Source organism: Lontra canadensis, unplaced genomic scaffold, assembly GCF_010015895.1.
Source record: "Lontra canadensis isolate GAN:19392208 unplaced genomic scaffold, GSC_riverotter_1.0 scaffold10, whole genome shotgun sequence".
Lineage (NCBI taxonomy): Eukaryota > Metazoa > Chordata > Mammalia > Carnivora > Mustelidae > Lontra > Lontra canadensis.
Window position 1 is genome coordinate 14,191,847 of NW_022631004.1, and position 27,124 is coordinate 14,218,970.

The 27,124-nt window shown below is 48.7% G+C and overlaps 1 protein-coding gene across 3 annotated transcripts; it reads right to left on the bottom strand.

Moving 5' to 3' along the window:
* Positions 1-50: 50 nt before the first annotated feature.
* Positions 51-16,672, bottom strand: CLU (clusterin). 3 transcript variants are annotated; one of them, XM_032855666.1, is made up of 9 exons: positions 16,539-16,672; positions 12,532-12,663; positions 10,860-11,008; positions 8,041-8,211; positions 6,156-6,561; positions 4,974-5,075; positions 1,600-1,829; positions 535-710; positions 51-298 (listed from the first exon to the last, which is right to left on the bottom strand). In XM_032855666.1, exons 2-9 carry the CDS (start codon positions 12,623-12,625, stop codon positions 289-291), a joined length of 1,338 nt encoding a protein of 445 aa, XP_032711557.1. In that variant the 5' UTR covers positions 12,626-12,663; positions 16,539-16,672; the 3' UTR covers positions 51-288. The 3 variants fall into 3 exon arrangements, with proteins under 3 accessions (XP_032711557.1, XP_032711555.1, XP_032711556.1); XM_032855664.1 differs by having other exon boundaries at positions 4,974-5,078; positions 16,539-16,671; XM_032855665.1 differs by lacking the exon at positions 16,539-16,672 and adding an exon at positions 12,800-12,932 and having other exon boundaries at positions 4,974-5,078.
* Between the last annotated feature and the right edge of the window lie 10,452 nt (positions 16,673-27,124).

The window sequence follows — 27,124 nt, forward strand, 5'->3', positions numbered from 1 at the left end:
AAGACCCATGGGAGATAGAAAAACCCAGCACAAAAGGACACCACAGAGAATTCAGATTACTGGTGGTTTTATTGAGTTAGTGGCACACAGGAGTTCTTCCCATGATCAGCGAACATGGTGTTACAATGCGGAGTCCAGAGGGAGGACAGGCGGGGTGAGGGGACAGGAGGGCCTCAAGGCAAGGCCCGGTCACTCGGTGACATGCAGAGCTCTCTCTAGGGGCCTATCGATCATCTCAGGGGCGATGGAACTCAGACACCCGCCATGTGGAGAGGCAGTGTTCCCATCTCATTCCTCCCTGAAAACAAAACAAAGGAGAATGGAAGGTGAAGGCTGGACACTCACAGATAAATGCTTCTCAAAAAAGAAAGCACATCCTCCACAGGAAAGTTAACATTTCCAGAGATTTTTCTGGCTTCCTGCCTGGTCTCTGCCTACAGGAGACATCATTCCCAGGCTCGACCTGAGGCCCTTTTTCTGGCTCCCGGGGACCTGCTGGGCCCGGAAGGAGCACAGTGAGGCCTGAGTACTCACCGACTCTTCTGGCGGTATTCCTGAAGGGCTTTCTCTGCCACGGTCTCCATAAACTTAGGATTTTTCCTGGAGAGGTCTTCTGGGAGGATCACGGTGATGGGGTCGGAATCGAAGAGCTTCACAACCACCTTAGTGACACCAGAGGGAGCACTGGAGTCAGGAGTCTGGGAACTCACCTAGGAGGAAAAAGGGTAAGAGAAGGACTGAAATATTGGTAAAAATGGACTCCTTTTGCAACAAAAGGACATCCGGACACGTGACCCCCTCCGCTTTTTACTAAGTTTGACAGCCGTTCAATTCAATGAGCAGAAGGGCCCAAGTTCATTTGTTTGTAGGTGTCAGTCGTATCTGCAAATGACCAGCCCATGGGGTGACCCCTCACCCCTTCAGGGGAAAAGTGGTTTCTAAGCAACTATGTTTTCTTTGGGCAGCTCCTGGCTGGGCCAGCAGCAGAAAAGGAATCAGGGAAAGAAAAACAACAACAAAAAAGGGTTCTCAGCACTAGAGAGAGGCTTTCTATCACTGGTAAAGAATAACGCATCAATTCATGGGCCAAGCTAGAGTGTAGGGCAGCGAGGCAGCTTTGTGGGTAGGTCACAGGCTTTTCAGCCAGGTGGATAGGTTCAAGTGCCCAAGTGGGTCACCCAACAGTTATTAAACCTGGGGCAAGCTGTTGCATCTCTCACTTTCCTCAACCATCAATGGGGTCACAATGGGGGAGGGGGGCACCCAGGTGGCTCAGTCGGCTAAGCGTCTGACTTTTGATTTTGGCTCAGGTCATGATCTCGGGGTTGTGAGATCCAGCCCCACCTTGGGCTCCACTCTGGGCATGGAGCCTGCTTGAGATTTTCTTTCTCCCTCTCCCTGTACCCTCATGAGGCTTCCATGCGTTCATGTACTTCAAAGTTGCATGTTTCCTGCCACATGACAAATGTTTGATCCAAAGCGCAAGTGCCCCCTTTAACATCTCCATCCTATTTTGCTCCCCGGGGAGGCTCACATCACCGCCAGACATTCCTGCCCCCCCCACCCCGATCTTCAGTGTGTGGCCAGGATGGGACTCACCGTCGTGACCTGGAGATAGAATGGGTCCTCGGTCTGAGTGAGATTCGCCAGTTGGGACACCCAGCTAAACTGCTCGTCCAGCTGCTTCAGCAGGGAGGACGTGTTGAACATCTTCTCCTGGTAGGACTGCAGCAGCTCGTCGTACAGCTTGGTGAACTTCTCTGCAATCTGGAGGGAATTATTAAGTTCCTGTCGCAGCTGGACCTGAGCGGGGTTGTTGGATGAACAGTCTGCCCAGAGATGGAGGAAAAAAAAATTTAAAAAGGCGGAAATGTGAAGGGAATCCTCAAAAGGGATAAAAATACGACTGGAAGTCAGTTCATGGAGCCAGGACCTAAAGCACAGCGGCTCTAAACGCCCAGCCACACGCGGTGTGCAGTCACTCGGTAACAAAATTCAGAGCTCGCCCCAGAATGTCAATCAACATGCTGCTTCCTTCATCGACAAAGTCTTGCTCTGGAAAACAATGTCACCTGAACTAAACAGGGTCCTTAGTGACTTCACTGATATACCTTTGGGGGCAAGGCCCTTACCTCCTTGGAGACCGGTGACAAAGGGCACTGACCACACTTGAGAAGCACTGATCTCAGTCTATGTGGCTCGGACCCCGAGCAGCTCTTGCTGTGCTAGTCCCCCGATGCATCGTTTCCGGAGAGAGGGAATGTTACTTACAGCTCCTAAGTACCAGACATTACACGAGTGCTTTGGATACCCACTATCTCCAGGAATCACAGCTCTTTCACCTCAAGTGTTACGAGTGATGAAATTGAGGCCCACAAAAGTAAATTACTTGCTAAAAGACACAGAAGGATTTATGGGGCCAGGATTGAATCCAAGGCTTTAACTCCTAAACTTGGGCTCTTCCTCCTCTGAGTCTGTGGCTCTGGAAAAATTCTCCAAGCCTGTCTTTCGAGCCTATCTGCAGAGCTAGAAATCTAGTGCCAAGAGTCCATGACACACAAGAGCTGGCCAGGATCCTTGGGGTACAGAGCAGAGTAGCTTGCTGACTCGAGGGCCCGGCTGGCCCATCTGCTCACCAGAGCTGGTCACCCCACTCATCGGGGGAGCAGAGAAGACACAGGGGACTGCTCTGGGTCCTGGAATGCTCACTGCAGTTTGTATAATCGATAAGAGCGGGCAACTATCCACTGTGTCCTTAAAAACTACTGATTTTCTTTCCCTGGTTTGTTTCAAAACTATCCCAAGGAGGGTACATCAAACTCAAGCAAGTCAGGAGAAGACAGACCTTCGCATGCTGCATTTACTGTAAAGGGTCCCCGTAAGTGATTATAAGTAGATGTAATCATTTCTATTAAACTCTTAAAAATGGTAGGTAGGGCGGGAAATAAAAGCCAGGTTGGAAAGATAATATAATGAATAATCTCAACTCTTTCACCAGGGGAAAATTAGAAATTGAAAGAAGTCACTGAGAACTGAGACTCTGTCTAGAGCAGTAGATCTCAACCGTGGGCTCTGCTGCCCCCAGGGGGATATTTAGCAAGGTCTGAAAATAGTTTTGGCTGTCACACCTGCCATTGGGGGCGGGTACCGGTGCCTGGCCGGTAGAGACCAAGGGAGCTGCTAAACATCCCGCAGAGCAGAGGACAGCCCCTCCTGACAAAAGTGATCCATTCCGGGGGACGCTTGGGGGGCTCCTTTGGTTAAACGTCTGCCTTCAGCTCAGGTCATGATCCTGGGGTCCAGGGATGGAGCCCCGTGTCAGGGGTGGAGGGAGTGGGGAGGTTGTGGGGGGTGGACCCTGCTTAGCGGGGAGCCTATTTCTCCGTTTCTTCCTTTCCCTGCTGGTGCACGCACGTGCGCGCGTGCACACACACACACACATACACACTCTCTCTCTCTCTCTCTCTCAAATAAACAAATAAAATCTTAACAAACAAACAAACAAAAACAAGCCAGTCCAAAATGTCCAAAATGTCAGTAGTGCCGAAGCTGAGAAACCCTGGTCTAGAGCGGTCAGGCAGTGCGTGCTCGTTTGGCAGCCGGCGCCTCAAAGGAGAGGTGGTCACTCTCTGTCGGGGTAGAAGGGCAGGCAGTGTGGGTGAGCTGTGATCGGGGACTGTTAAGATCCGTGCTCAGGGCACCGGTGTGAGCCCGGGCACCCGTGCTCTCTCCTTCTGGCCCTGCATGAACTTTCTGGCGGTGAGGAACTGCACCCTTGACGCTCCTCTGTGATAGCTGATGGGCAAAGCCAGGGAGCCTGGGTTGAGGACTCCTGTCCTCTTCGGACATCCACCCCTCCCTGCACTTGGATTTCTTTCCTGGTGCCTTTGAAACTTACAGGAGTGGGGCTGGGCATATTTAACTGGACTCCGAAGCCTTGGCCCAGCAAACCCAAACATATTAAGTAAGAGCAAAGCTACAGGAACAATCGGCTACACCCAAGGAAAACAATTAACTCTTTCCGAGCAGAGAAGGCTGTGTGCCAGAAACCATTCCAGACGCTTCTACAGCTGTCACTCAAAGTAAGAAGAAATGAGCCAGGGAACAGATCTGATAAAGCTGAGGGGAGCCGCTGAAGGGAAGTGCGGTTGACCCTCGAATACCACGGTTTGAACTGTGTCTGTTTATACGCGGTCCTTTACAGTGTAGTACTGTGAACATAGCCTTCTCTTCTGTATCATTTCCTTGTAACATTTTTCTCTAGCTTACTCTAAGAATACAGTATATAGTACACATTACATATGAAATACGTGTTGATACCACCTCCCCTCACCCCCTCCTGGTTCAAAGGTCAACTCTATTTCCTTTGCTTTGGGGACTGACCAACCAAAGTGTATTTTGCTGGGAAACGAAGGTACCACGACCAGTGACCCACGTGTTCTCGGGACAGAACACTAAGAACACATCAGTTAAGAACACATCCCAAACACCCAGTTAAGAACACATCCCAAACACCCAACTCTCCAACATATGGGTGTCCTATCATCTTGGGAAGTGACTCAAGCTTCCTGTGACTATGAGCTTTTTTACCTCGGTAAGATAGGGAAAGTCACTGTACCCAACTCGGGGCCATTCTGAGGAAATGACTAATGTTTGCAAAGTGTTTACAACAGTACCAACATGGTAAGAGTTTGCTAAACAGAATACATATTATCTAAAAGTCCATCTTCAGAAAAAAGTGGGGACATCTATCCAGCATGGCCCTGGGGAAGAGAGTAACTGGGGAAATTAAAAAAAAAGATGTCTCCCAACTTCAGGGACAACCTTACCTCTTAGCCCTTGTCTACAGATGGGGGCGCACGTGGAGCAGGGCCACGGACCTCCCCCAGTGCCACAGCTAGAAGGCAGCAGAGATGGAATTTCAAGCCCTATGTGTCTGACCCCATAAAGGGATCCAAGGCTCCTCGACTCACCCACGGACAAGATCTCCTGGCACTTTTCACACTGGTCCTTCATCTTCAGGCACCCTGTGGAGTTGTGACGGATCTCCTTGCACACGGCACCGTCCTTGTTGTCTTCTGGAGACACATGAGGGAAGAGAGCGTCATGCTAAGGGACCACACAGAGTGATATAGTGATGGGCCTCCCCTCCGACCCCTTCCACACTACTGTTTGCCTCCTTGAGATGCTTCTGTGGGCAGAGCAGGTTGGGAATGAGTTGTCTGCCTGAAGATTCCATCCTCTGATCGGGGCTCCTGTGGAGGGACAGGGGAGGGAGCTCCTGGGGCTCCCTCAGCTGGGTGTGGCCTTGCCTCCCACCGTCTGCATCCAATGAGCCCTTCCTGCCTCTGTTCTCTTTGGTATCAGAACCTACTCTGCTCTGCATTCTATCTGGCTCGTCTCTCCGCTAGGATCAGCAAGCCTCTTGAAGGAGGGAATGGGATCCTCTTAGAGCCACCTTATAACACAATGCCCCTCCCCCCCCATTGTGGATACGCAGTAGATGCTGTTCAATTCAGTGTCCTCCTGTATCTCCAAACCGATTCAAGCCAAACTGGGTACCAAACGGTAGCATTCAGGAGGTGGTATTGGCTAACTACGTCTACTAGTTCAACTAAGGAAATCACCTCTGAAAGTATTGACTTTTCATGTCCACAGTAGAACTCATACATTCAAAAAATATTCATGCATGCCCATTCTGTACCAGGCCCCAAGGCGAGAGCCAGAAACAGCTTTCTAAACTGTAGCATGGACAGATTATATAATTTGTCACCACTGCTTGCACAGCATCCACATAAAGGCACCTGGTTCCCAAGACAAAGGGTCTGGTTCTCTAGAAAGGAGTCATCCACGTCACGCCCCCCCAGTGGCCGAAAGGGGCACAGTCAACTTGAAAGAACGCAGATTCCAAGTCCAGCAGGGCTAAATTTGACCGGGTCCCCCTTTATCAGCTATGAATACTTGGACACACTCCTTCACCTGTCATACTTTTCTCCTCCACAAATGGGGATAATACCACCTTCATGGGGTTGTTGGGGAAAACAGATGACACACGCCAAGCCCCTGGCGTAGTTCTTAGAATCTAAGGGTTTCTCAATAACCTGCTTGTTCCCATCCCTTCTCGTGAAGAATGAAGGAAATGATGGCCTTCTAACCTTCTGTGAATTCCATTGGGTAGTGGGGGAGTCTGTGCAGGTTAACATCCATGGCCTGTTGAGCCTGGTGTATCATGTCGAAGAAGGGCTGAAACATGTCGTGGAAATTCAAGGGCTGGTAGCCAGGGAAAGGCATTATGTTCCGGGCAAAGCGGGGCTTGATATTGAAGAAAAAAGGCCTCCGCTGGAATGAGCTGAAGGGTGAGAAGTGGAAAGGGTCCTGGGGCTCACGGGTGAAGAATCTGTCCTGGAACAGCTCATCCATGATGCTGGACGCCCGGTCGAAACTGTCCTGCATGACGTCCAGGGCGTGGGCCTGCTGCCGGTCATTCTCCAGCAGGGAGTCGATGCGGTCGCCGTTAATCCAGAAGTAGAAGGGAGAACTCTGGTTCAGGAACTCCTCAACCTGTGAGGGGCAGAACGGGGGAGTTAGGAGAAGCTCAGTGAAGTCCCAGCCTCCTCCTGCGTCCCCCTGCTGCCCCTCGGTCACCTCCGTCACATAGCACATGACCAAAGCCCCTGCTGGGACTGGCTCCCTGACCCCCAACTGTCAGGCCAATCCCCTTTCATTCTACCCACCCAGCGGGGAAGAGTTTGAGAAGACGTCGGAGGCCAAGAGATGCACAAACCCCCATCACCCGAGACCAGTGTCCTTTCTGGTCACCAAGGATTCCCCACATCCCGACTCAGCCAAGGGCCAATGGAGAAGTCTTTAGTTCATGAGTCCCAACCAGGAGAGGCCCGCAGGGGAGGATAGGATCAATATTAATGTGCTAAAATTCCTAATTCCTTTTGCCTAAGTGGACCCAGGGAAGTGCCACTCCACGAAGTCATTTGTTATGTCATCCAGCTAATCATTTCTGGATGAGAATCTTCTAAGAGACGGCACAGGTGCTTTGGGTGACTTCACATTTGCGCACTGAGGGCAAACGTTGCCAACTGATCGTGGCACTCTAGGCCTCAGGGCAGCCGGGACAAATCGGTTGCATCTGGCAGGTAAAATGAAGCCGTGATACTGTGATTTATAGAAAGAAGTGTCTATTTGGTCTTTGTCTGCTTCCTAAAGCCCTGTGAGGAGAGCAATAAACTTACATGCTAATAATAAATTTAAAAAATAATAAAGCTATGCTAATGAGGTGGCTTTTGGAAAGCACCTGAGGATGGAGGCTGGTCGCCAGCTGAACCCACCGAGATTGGAACGATGGAATTTTTAATCTCATCTCCTGATTTCTGGGGAGGGAGAGGGGCTGGAAGTTGAATCCATCAGCAATGGCCAATGATTTAATCAGTCATGCCTGTGGGAGGAAGACTCCTTAAAATCCCACAAGGACGGGCTTGAGGAGCTTCTGGGTGGCTGAACACGTGAAGATGGAGGCGAGTAGCGCCCTCTCAGAGGGCATGGAAAGTGCCCCACCCCTCGCCCACACCTTGAGCTATGCATTGCCTCCCTTTGGCTTTTCAGAGTTATATCCTTATATAATAAACCAATAACCCAGTAAGTCAAATGTGTCTCTGAGTTGTGAGCTTCCCCAGCAAATTAAATGACCATGAGAAGGGGGCTGTAGGAACCTCCAATCTATAGCCAAGGCCAGAAGCACAGGTGACAAGCCAGACTTGTGATGGGTACCTGAAGTTGGGGCAGGGGTGGGGTGGGGAGGACAGTCTTGTGGACCTGAGCCCTTAGCCCGAGAGATCTCCCATCTCCAGGGAGAGAGTGTCAGAACTGAGCTGATTTGTAGGCACCCAGCTGGTGTGGGAGAACTGCCCCACGGGTTGGAACAGGGTTGGCGGGTGGGGGGAAGGACCAGAGAAGAAGCATATTTCCCTCCATTCCCGCCTCCACCGCTCAGAGCCCGGCGGTGCTCAACAGCCCAACCCCTTTCACCTGGTGGCCAACCAGCCCCGTGCCGCTTCTGCAGACGCGGGCGTAGAACTTCATGCAGGTCTGTTTCAGGCAGGGCTTACACTCCTCCCAAAGGGCCATCATGGTGTCATTGCACACCCCCTGCGACGCCTTCAGCTTCGTTTCTGAATCCTTGGTGTCATTCAGGGCATCCTGCAGGAGGACACAAGGCCAGGTTAGCCACGTGGAAACCACAGGCTTCACACTCTCCAAGCAGGCACGATGCCGGGCCCTCCACCCGCTGAGGCAGGCCTTCCCAGGGCTGGCCATACCACATGCCTATTTCCTCCTCTGGCTCCTGCGTTCCCCCATTTGCCTGGAATTCCCTCCCCACCCCATTTTAAGCATCTTCTCAACTTCGAGACCCGGCTCTTCTTCCTGGTCTTCCCCGTCCACTAGAACCCACATGGATATCCCTTTCCTCTGACGCTGCACTTAGTCCTGACCCTAGGACTGACCTCTCTTTTATACCCTATTTTCTAACCTCAACTTCTGGTGTTTAAATGTTGTCTTCCGAGGCTTCCAGAGGCACTTGGAATCTTATTTGTCTAGTGCAGCCCCAGTCCCTGGCACACCATCAAAATCAAAGTCACAACAGCTATCAAAACTCTCTAGCACATCCATGGCATTTGGCCAGGTAATTCTGTAAGAATCCACCCCAAAGAATTCCTGCAGTAAAGGGGAAATCCAATGCATGAAGATCTCTAATACGGTGTTCTTTAATGGCACAGGCTGGGTGGGAAATACTCAATCAACCTGAATGCTTAAAAATAGAAGGTCAAGGTGCACCGTGGCTCGGTGGGTTAAAGCCTCTGCCTTCAGCTCAGGTCATGATCTCAGGGTCTGGGATTGAGCCCTGCATCGGGCTCTCTGCTCAGCAGGGAGCCTGCTTTTCCCCCCTCCGCACCCCCCCTGCCTCTCTACCTACTTGTGATCTCTGTCAAATAAATAAATAAAATCTTAAAAAAAAAAAATAGAAGGTCAAGCAAATCATTGGTCTACACAAGGCCGGAGACACGCTTTTTGAGGGGTTCGTTGTTAACTTTCAAATAGCATAACAAGCATTTTTCATGTTAACAAGGTGTGATTTTGAATATAGTGACTATCAGAAGAGTATAAAGGAAAACAAAGGAGCAAGAAACAGATCAGATGTTAACAGTGAATTGTCCATAGGTAAAAGGGTTACAGAAAACTTTTCCTCTTCCACTTTTGTATATTAAAATCACAACAAATGAGTGTGTTAACCTTTCGAAGAAGAATTAAGTAGACCATCCACACCCGAAAGCAAAGGTACAGGAAGAGCTGACCAGGAGGATCTTGAGTTCTGTGAGATCGCTCTCCTGTTCCAGATGCCGTGCTCCTGCTGGGAAGGCCGCCGTGCCTCCCACCCAGCCAACCCACAAGCAAGCATCAACCTTGCTGCCCACTTCCTCTCTTTCGCATTCACAGATTCAGAAACCAAGACGTCATGGGGTCTTGTCCTCAACTTGATGTGCTTTCTCACAAAACCTGGATTGGAGAATACTAAACTGATGATAACCCCAAAAACTCAAGAACAGGACTTGCCTGACACTTTTCTAGGAGCTCCTTGAGGATTCTCCCAGAATGGTGAGGAAAAACACTGATGCCAAGGAAGGGCACTGCGTCGAAACAAAGAGCGGGATCCAGGCCAGCATTTCCCTAAGTGGCCTCCAGGGAATTGTGCTGAAAGCTATCATGGGAAGAGGGGCACCTGGGTGGCTCAGCTGGTTAAGCTCCTGCCTTCAGGCTCAGGTCATGATCCCAGGCTCCTGGGATCTAGCCCGACATTGGGCTTCCTGCTCAGCAGGGAATCTGCTTCTCCCTCTCCTTCTGCCCCCAACCCATGTGCATTCTCTCTCTCTCTCTCTCTCTCTCTCAATCTCTCTTGCGCGTGCGCTCCAGCTCAAATAAATAAATAAAATCTTTAAAAGAAAAAAAAAAAAAACTATCATGGGGAGAAAAAAGGATTCCCTGGTCAATTCGGTTTGGAAAACACAGGGTTAAATGAAGTTCCACAACCTTCTTTACTACAGAACTTCTCAGAGCCTTTAAAACACTTTACTGGGTGTGCTGCATAAACAATGAATTTTGGAACACTGAAAAAAAAATTAAATTAAAAAACAAACAAACAACACTTTTGTATGCATCATGGGTCAGGAAGGTGGCAGGTGACCCATCTTAGGCTCTCCATCATTAGGGGTAGGGACGCAATGGGAGTAGGTTTTTAGGATACCCTTAAGAAGACTGCTGATTTTTAAAATTAGTCGTTTACTCCATTATGGTGTTTTAGTTTTGTTGAATCATTAAGCACAGGCTAGACCCGCTATTTTCACTATCCAACTTAGATGTCTCTTTATTAAGGAGTCAGAACTCTAGAAAGCCCTGGGGCACTGCAGTGTGTACTGCCTTCACCCCAGAGTTATTGCCCTACTAGATAAGCTTCTGAAGGTGGGGCGCCACCCCCCTCCTGACCTGGGGCAGATCCGATCCGAAGCCTACCTTGGAGCTTGCATAGTCAGGGTTTAGAAAAATCTACTGAAGTGAATCAGTCATCATCAAGCCCCAGGCCAAGCTTGTAAGAAACCAGATCCAAGATCCAACCCCTTGAAGCTCTCAAAAGCAAAGAAACCTTCCCTCTTTCTTAACTACAGCCCCAGCATCAGCTGACACTAGCTTGAGAGGGCCCAGGGTCACCACGGCAACCCAGCAGGGCACCCGAGGGGGGATGGCCCCTCCCCTCCACAGAGGGGGTGCGGTCTGGTTCTCTGGCTCCTCCTTACCTCTTTCTTCTTCTTGGCTTCTTCCAAGTTGGTGAGCAGGGATTTGCGCTCCTCGTTTGTTTGTTCTATTAGGGTCTTTATCTGCTTCACCCCCTTGAGAGCATTTTTAATTTCCCGATTAATGTACTTACTCCCCTCGGTGGACATTTCTGCAAGAGAAGGGCAGGCAGGGAGAGTGAGGAGAGAGGCAGAGATGGGGCTGGGGATACCACTCTAGAACCAGCTGGAATGGTCAGGAAGGCCAGTTCAGTCCAGGGGCTCTCCAGGCTGGGAGCACCCACCCCCAATTGGGTGGCCTTTGGACCCCAGCTTTGCCCTGACTGGGGTAGGGGAGGGGATCACAGGCCTTATTGTGGACCCAGTCCCCAAGTAGGGACTAAAGCAGCCGCTCTGGAGAACGAGCCTGCCTAGCTGCAGGAGAACATTTTCAAGGGAAAAAAGTCCTGAGAAACAAAACAGGAGCATAGGGGAAGGGAAGGAAAACTGAAACAAGACGAAATCAGAGAGGGAGACAAACCATGAGAGATTCTTGATCGCAGGAAAGAAACTGAGGGATGCTGGAGGGGAGGGGGGCGGGGCGCTGGGGGTAACAGGGTGACAGGCATTAAGGAAGGCATGGGATGGACTGAGTGCTGGGTGTTAGATGCAACAGATGAACCAAGGATCTCTACCCCTGAAGCTCATAATACACTAGATGCGGCTTAAATTGAGTTGAAATAAAATATTTTTTAAAAATATTCTGGAAGCATAACCATTTAAACATCAAAATGTAAAATCTTATATTGGATACAAGCGTTTCGGGGACTCCGTTTTACCAAACATCTGAACTTCCTTCTCCCATGGCTCCATGTGATAAGGGACACAAAGATGAATTAATGGCACCATTCCACAAGGAAGCTGTGATCAGGACACAACGCCCTGGGGCAAATGCAAGGAGACAGTTTCACCAAAGTAGTGAAGGTGAAACAGCTAAGGCTCCTCTAGTGGCTGTCCTGGGCCAGGCACTGAGCCGACAAGGACATATGCCTTTTCTGTAAATGCTCTCTGCGCTGCCTATATCATCCCCACTGCAGCCCCAGGACAAAACAGCACAGTGAGATCAGATCCTCGTCCCGGGTTAATACAGCTGGGGGGGGGGGGTCACAGGGCCAGACACATACCCGAGTCTGATCTCCGAGCCTGAGTTTTTAACAAGACCCCTAGGAACTAGTCAGCTTGTAGGACCGGGGTGGGGAGGAGGGCGCAGGGAGGAGGGGTTTCAGGAAAGGCCTGGCAGAGGAGTGCACCCCAAAGCTAGGCTCTGCAGAAGGACGTTTCCCCTTTTCTGGATACGGACCACTGGGTTTCTAGGTGGAAAGGTGGAGGGGACATATAGTAGGTGCCATGGGGACGCAAAAATGGAAACTCACGAAGGCTCAAATGAGCCAGGCTTCCCAAAGGAGGTGTGGGCCCTGGGACAAGCAGACTGGTGAAAAGGGACGCAGCCACCAGAAAGCGCTGGGGATACACCTGAAAAATGCCTAGAAGCCCACCTGACCGCCAAGAACCCAGACCAGGTAGCTGCGGGAAGGAGGCCCGGAGAGGACCCGCCTAAGCAAAGCCGATGGGTCTCTACTGCTTCGGGCCCTGGCAGAGAGGAAGCGGCCTGGGAGGGGACACCTGTTCCACTTACCCTGGAGCTCAGTGTCTGAGACCATCTGGTCTCCCAGAACCCGTCCATTCTCCCAGGTCAGCAGCAGCCCCACCAGCAGCAGGAGAGTCTTCATTGCGCCTCCCTCTCCAATTCTGGAATCCCAGCAGGCCTCTGTTTGTAGAGAACAGGAGACTGTCATGGTAACAGCTAGCCAGCCTGCTGGTTTCCGGCTGGCCTGCAGCCTCCAGCAGCTTCCCCGGAGCCCCGTGGAGGCCCTGCCCTCAGCCAGCCCCTCAGCTGGCATTACCTTGTTTTTAATCCCAGGGAAATTGGGAGAAAAGATCGGACTTGCCACTGGACCCCTTCAAAAGAACGTGGAGGCTGGGGGTACAGGGGGGAACCACAGGAGAAGCAGCCTAATACAGAAGAAACTAGAACTCTGGAGTCAGAGCCTGGGCTCAGGTCCAGCTCTCCTCTTCCTCCTTCTCCTCTTCCCCCAGAAATCGCTGACTCAGTCTGAGCATGTGTTTTCTGCATCCAGAAAGGACATCTATCTGATACCTGCTCCTATCAAATAAACACTCAAAACACCTCTCTAGGCTCCGCCCCTCTCCTTCCCCAGCCCTAATGTGGGGACTTTCTTGGAAGCCCCTGCTGTGTGCAGTCACTAATCAGGCCCACAGCAGGTGTCCCCAATCTGTCACAAAAGAAAAATCCCCTTTTTGTCCACCAAACCTCAACACCCCCCAAAACGTCCTTTAAAAAAAAAAAAAAAAATGACTTTATTTATTTATTTGACAGAAAGCCAGAGAGCACAAGTAGGGGGAGCAGCAGGCAGAGGGAGAAACAGGCTTCCAGCCAAGCAGGAATCCTGATGTGGGACTCGATCCCAGGACCATGGGATCATGACCTGAGCCAAAGGCAGACGTTTAACCGACTGAGCCACGCAGACGCCCCCCAAATGGCCTTTCAAGACTCGAAGGCAGTGAGATAAATGCCACTTGCCACCCCTGGCAGGAGACCTAAGATCTAGATCCCTGCATAGATTTGGGGTGTGAATGTAGCAGAGCAGGGGACAATAGTCTTCAGAGAGTAGGGGGGCAGAGTCAAAGGGCTAAAGGGTGGGCCCTACGCGTCCCCAGGAGAAGTTCCCTCTGGATGGATGGGTCCCTTTGTCACCAGGTCCCTTTCCCATGGCTGTCCCCTTTAAGCCCACAGTAGGTGACTTGCCAAGGTGCCCCCCCCCCCCACCACTCAGCTGACTGCTGGGAGCCCAGGACGGCCCAGTGTTACACAATGGACCCTTTCCCAGAAGCTGGAATTGTTACACCAAACAGAACCCCTCACCCCAGCAGCCCCCTCCACCACAATGCTTATCTGAACTCCCTCATTTCCCCTAACAGAAGAGAGAGGTTGGGTGCCCCCTTCCTGAAATTGTGAACATCAGAAAAACTGCCCTCGGCTCAGCAAGCCCATAGAAACCCTTGGTAGCACATGAATAAAGGAAGCCTCTCCTGGAAAATAGTTAGTAAAGCAGCCAAGCTGTGGGTCCCAAACCAGCCGCACAGCAAAGGCACAGCGTGGAAGGAGTGGGTCACTGCCTTCCCCAAAGACAGGGTGGGTGGCTGAGTCGGGGTGCTATTTCAGGCCTGCCAGAAGGCCCAGGGCTCAAGGGCTCTGCCCTAGCTGCTCACTGAGGCCTGAAAACGCCTCAGAGGGACACAGAGCTTTTGTGACGCCCGAGAGAAAAAGCCAGCAAGAACACCCACCTCTCCCCAAGAGGCCCGTGGATACTTCTCAGAAATTCATACAAGAGCCTCTGAAATAGGCCTAGACCAGGAGACACGGCGTTGGGCCCTAAAGAAAAGGGAGGTGGGGCAAGAGCACTGATGGAGGAGTCCAGAAACCCAGCAGCCAGTACAGTCTCCCACCAGGAGCCTGGGCTCCATGGGGCGCCCCTGGGTCCCGAGCAGAGAAAAATCAGCCTCTTGCCCCAATCCTTGGCCTCTGAGGAAAAGCTAAACCCAGAGACAGCATGGGGCTCCCAAAGGCCTGCAGCAGGCTGGGAATCCAAGGATGAGGACCCAGCCCCCCCATCTCTAGTCCAGTGTCCTTTCCCGGACACCAGGTCACTTAAATGTGACCTCAGTGTCTTCATCTGTACAATATCCCCCATGTGGACCTCTGAGATGTGACTGCCTTCTGCAAACACAGGGGTCTTAGATAATCACAGTAAATTCTGGCTGTTTTGAAATCTGACCTAGGACCTGTTGTGGGCATTGGCACTATCCTTCGGGGAAGTGGGAGGAGGTGGCATGTTTGGAGAAGGGCAGAGGAACCTGTGACCCCTCCCAGTGTGGCTTTGCTCTGGTGCAAGGCTCAGCTCCCTTAGAGAACCTACGCATCACCTGGGACGGTGGGGGAGGAAGATCTTGTGACAATGCTGACTCTGACTCTTAACATGATATTGATACTGCCCATCCAAGGGCAGCACTAGAACTCTCCTCTCCTCTCGGCTCTGCCTGGGCACCCGGCTACCGATGCCCTGCCAAGGTCCCCCTCTCCCCACCCACCACCACTATGCAGTCCCCACCGCCCCCAGCAGGCTTTACCCGCAGCAGACTGAGCCATGGGAAGGACACAGAGACCTAAGCCAAAGAGTCACACATGCAGCTAGCGTGCTGCACGGCTTTTAACGCCCAAGAGCCAAGCTCCATCCCACTGCCTCCCCTAATGTAGGAACCAAACGGAAAAGAAAAACAAGGCACTGGTAATTCACGCCATCCAGAGACAACTACTAGCACTGCTGTAGATGTCCTTCGATTTTCTATGCATTTCTGTGCAATCCGATCCCTTACACCCATTATCTTCAAATAGTTCTTTAAAAGCACACCTTTGGGGCTGCAGAATGGTGCATTTTCTGGTGGCCTCTATTTTGCCCTCCCACAAGGTTGGGCATTTACATTGTATGTAATTTCCCAGTGTTATTATAATGAAGACTCCAGCTGGCACCCTTTCATTCTATCTGTCCTTATTCTTAAATTCCTAACCTCTTTTTAAAAATAAGAATAATATGGGCGCCTGGGTGGCTCAGTGGGTTAAAGCCTCTGCCTTCGGCTCAGGTCATGATCTCAGGGTCCTGGCATCTCAAGCCCCGCATCGCATCGCATCGGGCTCTCTGCTCGGCAGGGAGCCTGCTTCCCTCTCTCTCTCTTTGCCTGCCTCTCTGCCTACTTGTGATCTCTGTCTATCAGGTAAATAGAGAAAATCTTTTAAAAAAAATAATAATAATAAACAGCTTCTTCTTCCTTTTTTTTTTAAATTAGGTCCAGAAATCTGGAAGATCAAGGCTTCAGTTCTAGTCCTGAGTCCAACATCTACATGCTGTTTATCTTGGGAAAGGATCCTAAACCGCTCCAGACCTCAGGTTGTCATCTATAAAATGAGACATTTGGAGCAGACGTCTGCGATCTGATGGCAGTTGTGACTTTTCTCTGATGTATCCTGGGCATTAGGAAGCAGAAAGAGTGCGATTTAAGTGGCTGCAACATGTACTTAAATCAAAACATACTTATGATCATCCTTCGGAGAGAAGTACGGAATTTAGGAGCAGACCAGACGACTCAAGCTGACAACAACCACAGGAGCCCAGTACCTGGACAAGGAGAACGCCACAGACGGTCTGGGCCTCCCGAAATAGGCATTAGCTCTCCAAGCCGCACTTCCCCATCCTTGCAAAAGGAGGGTCATTACACCTGTCCTAGTTAACCCACAGAACTGTGGCTGCAGCTAGAGAGCACGGGAGCTCCGGAGTCCTGGCCTGAGCGCCACCCCGCAGCAGTTCGGCCTCCAGCTCGGCGGCCCGGTGACGGGGCTCGAGCCACCTCCCTTCCCTGGTTCCCCGACTCCATCCGAAGCGCAGCTCTGACAGCCCAGGTGGTACCAGCGATCTTCCTGTCCTCTCTCGGTTACCACCCCCGGTTGCCACCCCCCGCTCGGGCCCCGGTGGGGCTCTGAGCCGGGTAGGAGAGGTGGGGACATCTCACCGGTCAGCGGCGCCCGGCGACCGTGCGCTGCTCCTGGCGACGCCGCGTGGTGAGCACCGTGAGGCGCGCGTATTTATAGCGCTCTGTCTAGTCTACACCCCTTTTGGGGCTGGCTGCAAACCTGCATGACTCACGCCCAAAGAATGCTGTGGAATTCACCGGGAGCTTTCTGCAAGCCGGCGCCAGAGGGGACGGAGAGGCGGGGTAGCGGGGCGCAGAGGCGGGGTAGGGAGGCGCTCCCGGGCAGCACCCGGCGGGGGGCGCGCGCAGGGCGGGTTGGGGAGAGGGCGGCAGGGCTCTTGCACCGCAAACGGCCGCCTGGGGGTGCTGCGGTGCGCCGCTCGCTGCTAGCCGCTTCCCAACTCCCCCGCGGCTCAGAGTTGGGGGACCGTGCCCCCAGGAAGGGAAGGGCTCCAGTTAAGATGCGCAGCTCCGGGACCCCTCCACGGGGTTCCAGGGGTGCACTACGCTCCAAAACAAAATCGCACAGTTCTTTCTGATTGAACGTGAGCCTCGTTACACTTTAGTAGAAAAGCATCAGAAATTATGAGGGTGGGCTGGAGAGGGTGTTGTGCGAGAGAACACAGAGGGAGAAAGAAATGCCACTTCTCCAGCCATCACAGTGACCCCCGTGGGCCTTTGGTGCACGTGCCGGCCAGGAGGAAACAGGAATGTGTTTTGGGGGATGAACTGAGCATACATTGAGGGAACCACAACATCCCCCTGGCTCCTTGATTCCTGAACCTTAAGCAATTATTGTCCCCACCCATTTGGGGCCCACTTAAGCCGGGTGGGCTTCACGGTGTGGGACTCGGCAGCCCCACACTTGGCTTGAGGGCTCTCCCTGCAATGTTGAAATTCCTCATGGTTGTTGAACAAGGGGTCCCGAATTTTCATCTTGCACCTGCCTTGCAAATTAGTGTAGGTCCTATTTGCAAGGGAAGGGAGTTGGGGCTCATTTAGCTTGATGGGTCTGTCTCAGTTCCCTCTGCTGACAGGAGGAGCTTATTTCTAGACTCCCTTTGGCAGGGGGCTATGAGGTTCCAGAGAGATGGGAGCCTGGCAGGGAGGGCACCAACCCAGATGCCCCTCAGGTATAGCTACTTCTTGGGAAAGAAACAGAGGCACCTGCTCTGGAACCCCAGGACATTTGCACTCCAGGTGAAAAGTCAAGTTGCCTGCTGGTGGTTCTCACACCGATGGGGGGAGAAGGGTAGGCCGGGGGTGGGGGTGAAGGCAGCCTGGTTTGGGTGGCCAACTTTGAAAGCCACTCGAGACGTAAGGCTTTAGGGGAGATCTGTAATGGTCAGGGGCTGAGTTTTTCTGCCCACCACTTCCAGAGCTATAGCTTGAGGCCCAGTCCCTAGTGGCCCACCATCCGGGGACAACTGGGACCCCACCCTTTTTCTGGAGGGAGCACAAATGGAGCTTCTAGGCCTATGAAGAAGTAGGGGCACTTGAGCTGGGTGCATGGATTTCTGACTACAGTCTTAGTTCTGCCCTAAAGTTCTGGGTGAACTTGGACAACCACTTTGCCCTCTGGGCCTCAGTTTCCTCCAAGTGGACAATGAAGAATCAGGAAGGTAGGTGTCATCTCTAAGGTCCCATTCAACCTAACCTGAGACAAGGCCAAGTGTTGAGAAAATCAGCCCAGAGGGGGGAAAAAAAAATCCAGTGAAAATGTGGAACAATATTTCTCTCTTGAGGCTTCTTGTTATTTCTCTTTAAAAAGAAAAAAGTCTAATTATCAGTAACAGCTACATTTTCTATGGAAACTGCCTCCTCCTTACCATATCAATGACTGAGGTCACAGGAGCTGTTTTTGAGCACTCCTTGTAACTTTTCTGTTCTGTGCCCACCCCCCACCCCCACCCCCGCATCCGGCACAAGAGGCATAAATCTGTGATAATTATATTTGTAAAAATCAGATTTTGAAGGACAGACAAGGAGAGCTGCCTTAGTCAGCTGAAGTGGAGGAAGGGAGGAGAGGGAGAGAGGATTTGGAAGAAAATAAACCTGTGAAGGATAACTTGATCACTCTGGCTACTCAGCAAACAAGGCTCAGCTGATTAAACTTTAAAGGAGGAAATTGCAAATTTTGAAAGCTATCACACCATACCCCAGTGCTGATTCCCCACCACTACCAGTAATGCGCCCCCTCTCCCCTGGTGATCATCCTGCCTCTGTTTGAATGCCCCCAATGACTGAGAGCTTACCACCTGTATGCAAACAGCTGTCTAGAAAAGCTATTGATAGCACTAGGTTCTCAGAGTCTGGCCCCTGCAAGGGCAGCCCCCAAGCCCAGTTCTGTCCTTCGAAGCCATACAGGAAAACCCAATCCCTCTCCCTCCTGCTAGTCCTTCTGATACTTGAAGGCAGCTAGTTGCTTCTCCCAGTGATCTCCAGGCATGTGACTGCCTGCCCTGTCCTTGTTTGCAGATTCCTCCCCAGCCCTTTGGCCTTCTGGACCTTGCCTCTCTTGCTGCTCTGAGCCCAGCGGTGAACCTGCCGATACCACGGAAGGCTGACCACCTTTCCCCTTGCTCAGATGTTCTAGACAAGGTTCTGTTTCACTGCTGAGTCACTTGGCTGATTCATATAGAATTCGTCATCTTTTTGGCAGATGCTGCTGTTTAATCATTTTGTTCCCATCTTGGACTTATGCAATCAGTTTGGGGTTTGTAGCTTGTTTTTTGTTTTTGTTTTTTTTTTTAATTTCCTGGAACAGGGGACCATAGGGAGGGTGTGAGGGGAAAGTAAAGGGCTCTATGTTTATCATTTTATCTGGTTTATCTCTGTAGGCTTTTCCCCACCTTCTCTCCCCTACTATGAAATATCTTTGTCATGCACCCCCATCACTGCCACACCGTCCAGCTCAGTGCCACCAGCCCGACCACTGCCGGCATAGCTGGAACAAGCTAGAAATGGACAAGAGCAGTAAGTAGCCCGTGGCCTACTATTAATCATACCTCTCCAGGCTCGAATTATTGAACAGGTCTGTTCCATCAGTTACAGACCTATGAAAAAAATCATGCTTGATAAAAATTGTATACAGTAAACTCAGCCCACAGCAGGTGCAGAGGTGTCCTGAATGCTTTTTCAGGACCTCCCTAACATAACAAAAGTATCACTTCATCAGGTGCATTTCTCTCTCCTCGCATCTAGGGAATATGTTTTTGGGGAAAGATACAAAGCTAGCCTCCTCCAAGATGCTTATCATGGACCTCTGAGTAGACAAATATTACTTAAATTATCTTCACTGCTACACTTGCTATTGACTGACTCCATGGTCTAGATGTTACTCCAGAATTGGTCAACTCTAACATTTAGCTCTAATTCTTTGATTAATGGGCATTTTTAAAAGCTTTATTTATGGATTTCAGAGAGAGAGAGGAGCAGAGGAAGAGAGAGGAGAGAGAGATTGCTAGAGCAGACTCCCTGCTGAGTGCAGACCCTGACATGGGGCTCGGTCCAAGGACCTCGAGATTATGATCTGAGCTGAAATCAAGAGCCAGCCGCTCAACAGACTGAGCCACCCAGGAGCCTCAGTGGGCATTTTTTTTAATTGGCCTCCAGATCTGTCTCAGGGCAAACCTAATTTTTCCACAATCACCTGGAATCCAACTAGTAATTATTTTAGATCAGTGATTTTCTATGGAATTATACAATGAAATCTCTTGGAGAGCTTTAAAACTTACCAGTGCTTGAGTCCCACCACCAGAGGTTATGATGGAATCAAGCTTGGATACAGCCAGAGAAAGCATCAGGACTTTTCAGATTCTCCAGGCAGTTTTTTTTTTTTAAGATTTTATTTATTTATCAGAGAGAGAGAGAGCAAGTGTGAGCGCACAAGCAGGTGTCGTGATGGGCAGAGCAAGAGGCAGGCTCCCCACCAAGCAAGGAGCCTGATGCGGGGCTCAATCCCTGAACCCTGGAATCATGACCTGAGTTGAAGGCAGATGCTCAACTGACTGAGCCACCCGGGAGTCCCTCTCCAGGTGGTTTTGATGCACGGCCAAAATTGAGGATTACTGTTTTTCCAGCTTATAAATTATTGGCTTGCACTGTGTCTGTTGATCCTCACCCTACCTCTACGTCCCTGTTAAGAGTATGTGATATTCTTCTGTTTCATAAAAGACAAAATTAGGGGTCAAAGAATCTTAGCAGATTTTGCTTACACTGAACTGAAATCTGCCCCTTTATCACTTCTCCGTCCCCCGTCTTATTTCTAAGGTGCTATATGTTGTTACCCCTCCCATACAGGACAGCCCTTCAAATATTTGAAAACACTAATTCTGTCTCAACTTAGATACATTTCTTTCTTTTCTTTTAAGATTTTATTTATTTATTTATTTAGAGAGAGCATGAGTTGGGAGAGGGGCAGAGGGGAAGAGAAAGAGAAAGTATATCAGGCAGACTCCCCGCAGAGCACAGAGCTGGACAAGGTGCTCGATCTCAGGACCCTGAGATCACGACCTGACCGGAAATCAAGAGTCGGATGCTTAAGCAACTGAGCCATCCAGGTGCCCTGACATATTTCTTTGTACGGGTCCTTCACTCCCTTCTCAGAGAGTGAGGTTGCCAGATACCTACTCTGCTCCTCCCTGCCCCAAGGGTGATCCATTTTGTCCTCACTCCTCTGGTGTGGCTTTAGGAACAAACACAAGACCCAGCTTTGGGCAGCCAAGCAGGAGGGCAGCAAGGCACAACTTGGGATTTAATACGAAGCTCCCTGTGCCCCCGAGGCACCCTCTGCTTACTTTTATATTATGTCGTAACACACTGTGCTTCTCAAATTGGTTTACACTGACCCCTGGGGTAGGCTGAGAGGTACTGAGAGTACACAAAGACACGAGTAACTGCAGTTTTACTCAGATTTAAGGAGAAAAGTTAATATTTAGAAAGTCATCAATTTCCCTTCCTTTTCTTCCTTCCTTTCTTTCTATCTTTATTCAATTTCTCCCTAAATCTCATGTTTGGAAAGTAATGGATGTCTATTCATACATAAACTTATATTTAGAATGTATGCCTGTATATATAATATCTGTACATAATATATATTATATATATAAACCAATAAGGGATTTTGCCTTTTTCTTTTCTTTTTAAAAAAATTTTAAAAATAGTATTATATATACTGCTTGCTCTTTTCCACAATATCACGGGTATTATGGATATCCCTCCAGGTCATACATAGATAGATATGAATCATACTTTTCTGTAGCTATGTGTTTCATTCAGCCGTTCCTTTGTTCCAGTTTTTTTTCTGTCACTATAAACTGTGCCACAATAAACAGCCTTCCACAGGTATCCCTAATATGTTGGTGCCTTTACTAGCATAAAGTAGACTCCAAAATTGGGATTGCCGAATAAAAGGAAATGTGTAGGATAAAGGATAATTGTAGTCTTCACATTCATATATTCTGCCTGATGGTTTTCCCAAAAGGTAGTGGTAAGTCCCACTCTCTCTGAGGATGTCCTTTCCCCGTGTGATCATCAGATTGGACGCTGCTGGCCTTTTGAATCTGGGCCAGTCTGGTTTGTGAAAGTGATGTTTTGCCACCTTAATCCCTTTGCCTGTTTATCATTTTCAACAAATCAATCCCAAGATCAAGAGTGTCATGCTCCACCGACTGAGCCAGCCAGGTGCCCCTCAACTAATCATTCTTTTATTTATTTATTTATTTATAAAGATTTTATATATTTATTTGACACAGAGAGAGAGAGATCACAAGTAGGCAGAGAGGCAGGCAGAGAGAGGAGGAAGCAGGCTCCCCGCCGAGCAGAGAGCCTAATGTGGGGCATGATCCCAGGACCCTGAGATCTTGACCTGAGCCGAAGGCAGAGGCTTTAACCCACTGAGCCACCCAGGAGCCCCTATAAGAGCACTTTAAAGGAATAAAGTGATTTTAAGTGCATTGCAAATGTTTTTATCAAGTTATTATGTGTCTTTTCCCTTTGATTATGAAGGCTCTTAAAATTTTTATGTAGTGAAATTGGTTTTTCCCTTTATAAGTTTTTAGGTCTCCTGACCTAACAATGTCCCACTAAAATATTAAGAGTTGTTCTCCTGATTTTCTTCTAGCTTCCTGTTAGTTTTTATATTTAGGTATTTAATCCAAATGCAATGTGGCGGGGGGGCATGGTGCGAGTATATGAGGGTGTGTATGTGTGTGTTTATGCTACGTTTTTTTTGGTGTGTGTATTTGTATGATATGTGGTATGTGTGGTGAGAGGTGTGTGTGTGTGTGTGTGGGTGTGTGTGTGTGTGTGTGTTTGTAGGAGGGAGGTGAGGCAAGGATCTAACTTCATTTTTTCCCAGACTTGCAGCCAATTATGTCAACATGATTTATCAAATAAACTACCATATTATTCATGCTGAGTTGAAATGCCAGTTTGTCATCTGTGAAATTTCTCAGATAAATTTGGATCTGTTTTAGGACTTTCTAGTTTATTCCTCTGATTTATTTTTTTATTCCTGTGTAACATATTGTTTTCGTTACATAGCTGTGAAACAATAATTAATATTGAAAAGGTAATTTCTTCCACCCTTCCTTTACAAATTCTCTTGGTTCTTCTTGGACATTAATTCTCCAGTATGAACTCTAATTTTGTTCCAGTTTGAAAAAAGATGGTAATTATAATTATAATTGCACTGAAAGCACATACTAGTTTTAGAAGAATTCACATTTTTATATTCTTTCTTCCTACTTGGAAGCATACGTAGGTCTAGAAGTAATTGAAACTATTATTTTTATCTCTAAGTAAAGTTTTCTTTTATCAAAGTGAGATATATGTATAATTTGAAAATATCAAATAGTACAGAAAGTACCAACGCAGAAGTCCCCTACCTCATTCCCCACCCTCCCTCCTCTCAAGGCTGCCGCCATGCCCAACCCCAACCCAGAAAAACGTTACTTCTGTATTCAAACAAATACTGTTTTGTTGTGATAGGGCACACAATTTTACATCATTTTTCCAAGTAAGAGGAAAGATTTCAAAGACATTTTTGCTACTTCTGTCATTGTGGTGGTTGGAAAAGTTAGAAAAATCTTGATGAAGCATAAAAATAACTGAAATTTATCCGATCAGAATTCAACTGTTTACCCACTTCCATTCAGCTTTGTGCTCCCATTCTCTAAGACATGGCCCAGCATGCAGTAGGTGTAATAGGTGTAATTAGTAAATACTTTTTAAATCACCTGAATCGGTTCTTTGATTATTTATATCTAAGATCTCAGGTTTGTTTGTTGGTTTGTTTTGATAGTCTTATCCTATTTTTGATCCATCTCAAAACTGTAATATCCACAAGGTTAGGGAACCTATCCCCGGCACTAGCACAGATCCTCACTATGTGTATGTGTAATAAGGGAATGAAAGCCATGCAGTGACAAATGTCAACTACATCTTTTTCTCTGTTAGCTTCATCCTTTGTTAGTGCAACTGATGGTGAATCCACATGTAGGGCTTAAATTTATTCCTCTTGAATATTATCATATGTGTACTGGGGACACCTGTCCAGGTAGTTCTGAATTTTGTCCTTGCAGTTTTGAATGAGAAACAAAGAAATAAGCATGCCTTCATCCATCTCCTCCATCCAGAGTATAGATAGGAATGTCCATTAGGACCCTTCTTATCACATTAAAATCTCTTGAAGGCCTGCTATGAATAAATTACTGTGTATCAGATCCTTTGGAAAATATCTTCCTCAAAAGCATTCATGTCCCTCCAGTTCTGGTCTTTCCATTTTAATATGTACAATTCTTCTCTACCTGGATACAGGGGTTTTTCTGGTCCTCTTTGCAGTAATCCAAATTACAGAATCTCTGCAGGGATTCCTTCCCATTATCCAGTGGATGTTTGACTAAAAGAGGCTTCTCCTTCCTACACATCATCAAGGTTCCTTTTTTCAGCTATATCCAGCCCCAAATGAAGTCAGCCACGTTCTTCCTGAAGTCATCATTGATTCGGATGAAAAGTCTAAGTACTTTATCTTTGTTAATACCTTATTATATTAATCTGAAAGATTTGTTCAAGCTCTGGTGCATCTCTGTAATTAAATTGCTTTAGGGGCACCTGGCTGGCTCAGGGTGTAGAACATGTGACTCTTGATCTCGGAGTTTTAAGTTCAAGCCCTGTTTTGGGTGTAGAGATTACTTTAAAAAAATAAAATCTTTTAAAAAGTAAAACTAAACTGCTTTTCTTAGAACTTTGCCCCTACAGAGTTCATAAAATAAGGTATTCTTTGGACAATGTAAAATCCCCCTTAAGAATTTCTCGGACTAGAAGAATTCATATTATATAGCATCACCCACTGATAAAGAGTGGTATTGCAGGGCACCTCTTGGCCACGCTATCTAAGTACATTCTCAAAAATTCTAGTACTGATAAATGAGAAGTAAGGCAAGAATCCATAGACATGGGGAAATCCTAGGTGACTTTCTGGGGGAAAGCAATAAAAGACAGGAAACTTAAGAATTGTGAAAATAGCACATAGTTCAGAGAATGGGCCAAAGAAGCCAAGTTAACACTTCTCCCACCAAACATCTTCAACTGAAAATATCGATGGATCCCTCCCCAACCCAGGAAATTCTATTTCTTATTTTAAATGGAATCCAACAGGAAAATGGGGTTTATATTTTCTTGTACAGCCCATATTGCTGGAACACTGCTAGGAAATACCCTGGACTGGCCCTCTGGGTCCTTTCAAAAATTTACTCTTGGGCAGTATTGATGGTATGGTGGTGAGCATATCGGCCTTCCAGAAATATTTCACTCCTTAGCTTTCAAGGAATGACTATCTGGGTAATGAACAAGGTGGCATGAACAAGGTGGTAACACTGTGGGAGTTTCAGTCCATGGCATTAGAGAGTTTATTGAGGGGTAAGGGCAAAATCTTGCCAAGGTCTGGGTTGGAGAGGGGTTAATGCACCGGAGGTCTCACCAGCATCCACGTTTCCCCCTTTCCTGGTGGTGACCAGGCTAAGGGATATTTCCCTGCCCCCTTGCCTTCGGTTGAGGTCATGTGACTGAGTTCTGGCCCCTGGAATGGGGCTGACAGTGAGTGTGCACCTCTTCTAGGTCTGTGCCATGCTCACCTCCAACCCACAATCCTCCTGTCTCTTTCCATTCTCCATCAACCTGGGATGCTGCTTACTGAAGATGGCAACATCGCAGGGGAGAAGAAGCCTGGATCCCCCAGCCAATGTTTGTAAGAACAGCTAACCTGCAGCGGATCGCGAAATTCATGAGAAATGGAATACTGCGGTCTGGCCTTGAAGTCTTGAAGTTATTTATCGGAGCTAGCGCTCCTTGCTCTAACTACTACAGAAACTCTTGGAATGGGTTGCCACAATAACAAAAACATAAATATGTGGCATAGCTTAGCAACATGCTAAGGGGCATTTGTTGGATAGCATCAAAGTGAGAGTGTATGTTCTCTGCTATTGGCTGTATCTGGCAAAGCAATCTAAGAAAAAAGATGAGCTCAGGAAAAGTGGATGTTTTGCAAAGAGAAACGAAGGGGAATAGAGAGAGTTCAGAAAATTTAAGCCTAATAGGGAAGAAAACACCAAGGACTTCTCAATCCCAAGTGGCAGAAAAGGCCCATTAAGACCCAGCCTTGGTGAAAAGATCAGATTAAGGATATGACATTCCCAGTCAAGTCTTGTAGCATCCAAGTAGCAACCTGCCCCTTGACAGATAGAAAGAAGCACAGGGGACAGAAACAAGGAAATAAAGCAGGTTTGGAAACTATGTCTAGGAAAAACTCTAGGTGTGGTCACTAGCCCATGGAATCGACTAGAAGCAAATGGATAAGACTTTGCTAAAATTTTGAGGGACTTTGATCATATACAAACAGACACCCAAAAACCCAAAACCAACTGAATACATAAAAACCCCTATGCCCAGACTTTTACCTTTTATCTCCGCTATTAGAGCAGTAAAATAACCCTGCTCCAGAAGGAAGTGTGCTGGGAGAACTGAGCAACTTCAGGGAAGACTCAGCCCCCAGCACCCACTTCAGATGTATACAAAACAGGTAGTGGGCCAGGAAGAGCTCTCTAGAGAGCATAGCCTAGGGTGTAATAAGCAAGAGAGATCCTCCAGAGAGTTGAACAAGGGCCTAAACAAAGACCTGCCCCCATCCCAGGGTTAGGGGTCTTTACAAAATCTGGGAGGGTCTCAAAATATCCACAGACCTTTAGCTACTTTGTCTCTCTCTCTCTTCCCTTTTCCAAATGGGCCTTTTTACTGTGGTTATCTGATCCATGCTGTTCCGTGTGAGCCTGGAGCTACGTCAGACCTAAGGAAATACAGAATCACAGGGAGGCCCTGGACTGTGAGCTGCTGGGTTGTGGGGTTGAACCGCACACCACCCCCGGTGGGGAGAGTGAGCTTTATGTGTGAAGACAAGGAAGCAAACCAGTATTTGGTGGCTAGGGGGGGTGAACTGTGCAGAGAATGCCAGTGCCCGCTGATCTTGCTTCATTCTCCATCCATAGCCCACAGCTCACTCTGTTTTCAACCCCTTGCTGTTAGGTAGGCTCTGGCCAGTGAAATATGGGTCAAAGTGCTTTACACCA

Coding starts and splice junctions, on each gene's coding strand:
- CLU (XM_032855664.1), bottom strand. CDS start 12,625: ATGAAGACTCTCCTGCTGCTGGTGGGGCTGCTGCTGACCTGGGAGAAT. Junction 11,009..12,531: donor CTCAGACACTGAGCTCCAGG/GTAAGTGGAACA, acceptor CTTCTCTTGCAG/AAATGTCCACCGAGGGGAGT. Junction 5,079..6,155: donor CCCAATGGAATTCACAGAAG/GTTAGAAGGCCA, acceptor ATGTGTCTCCAG/AAGACAACAAGGACGGTGCC.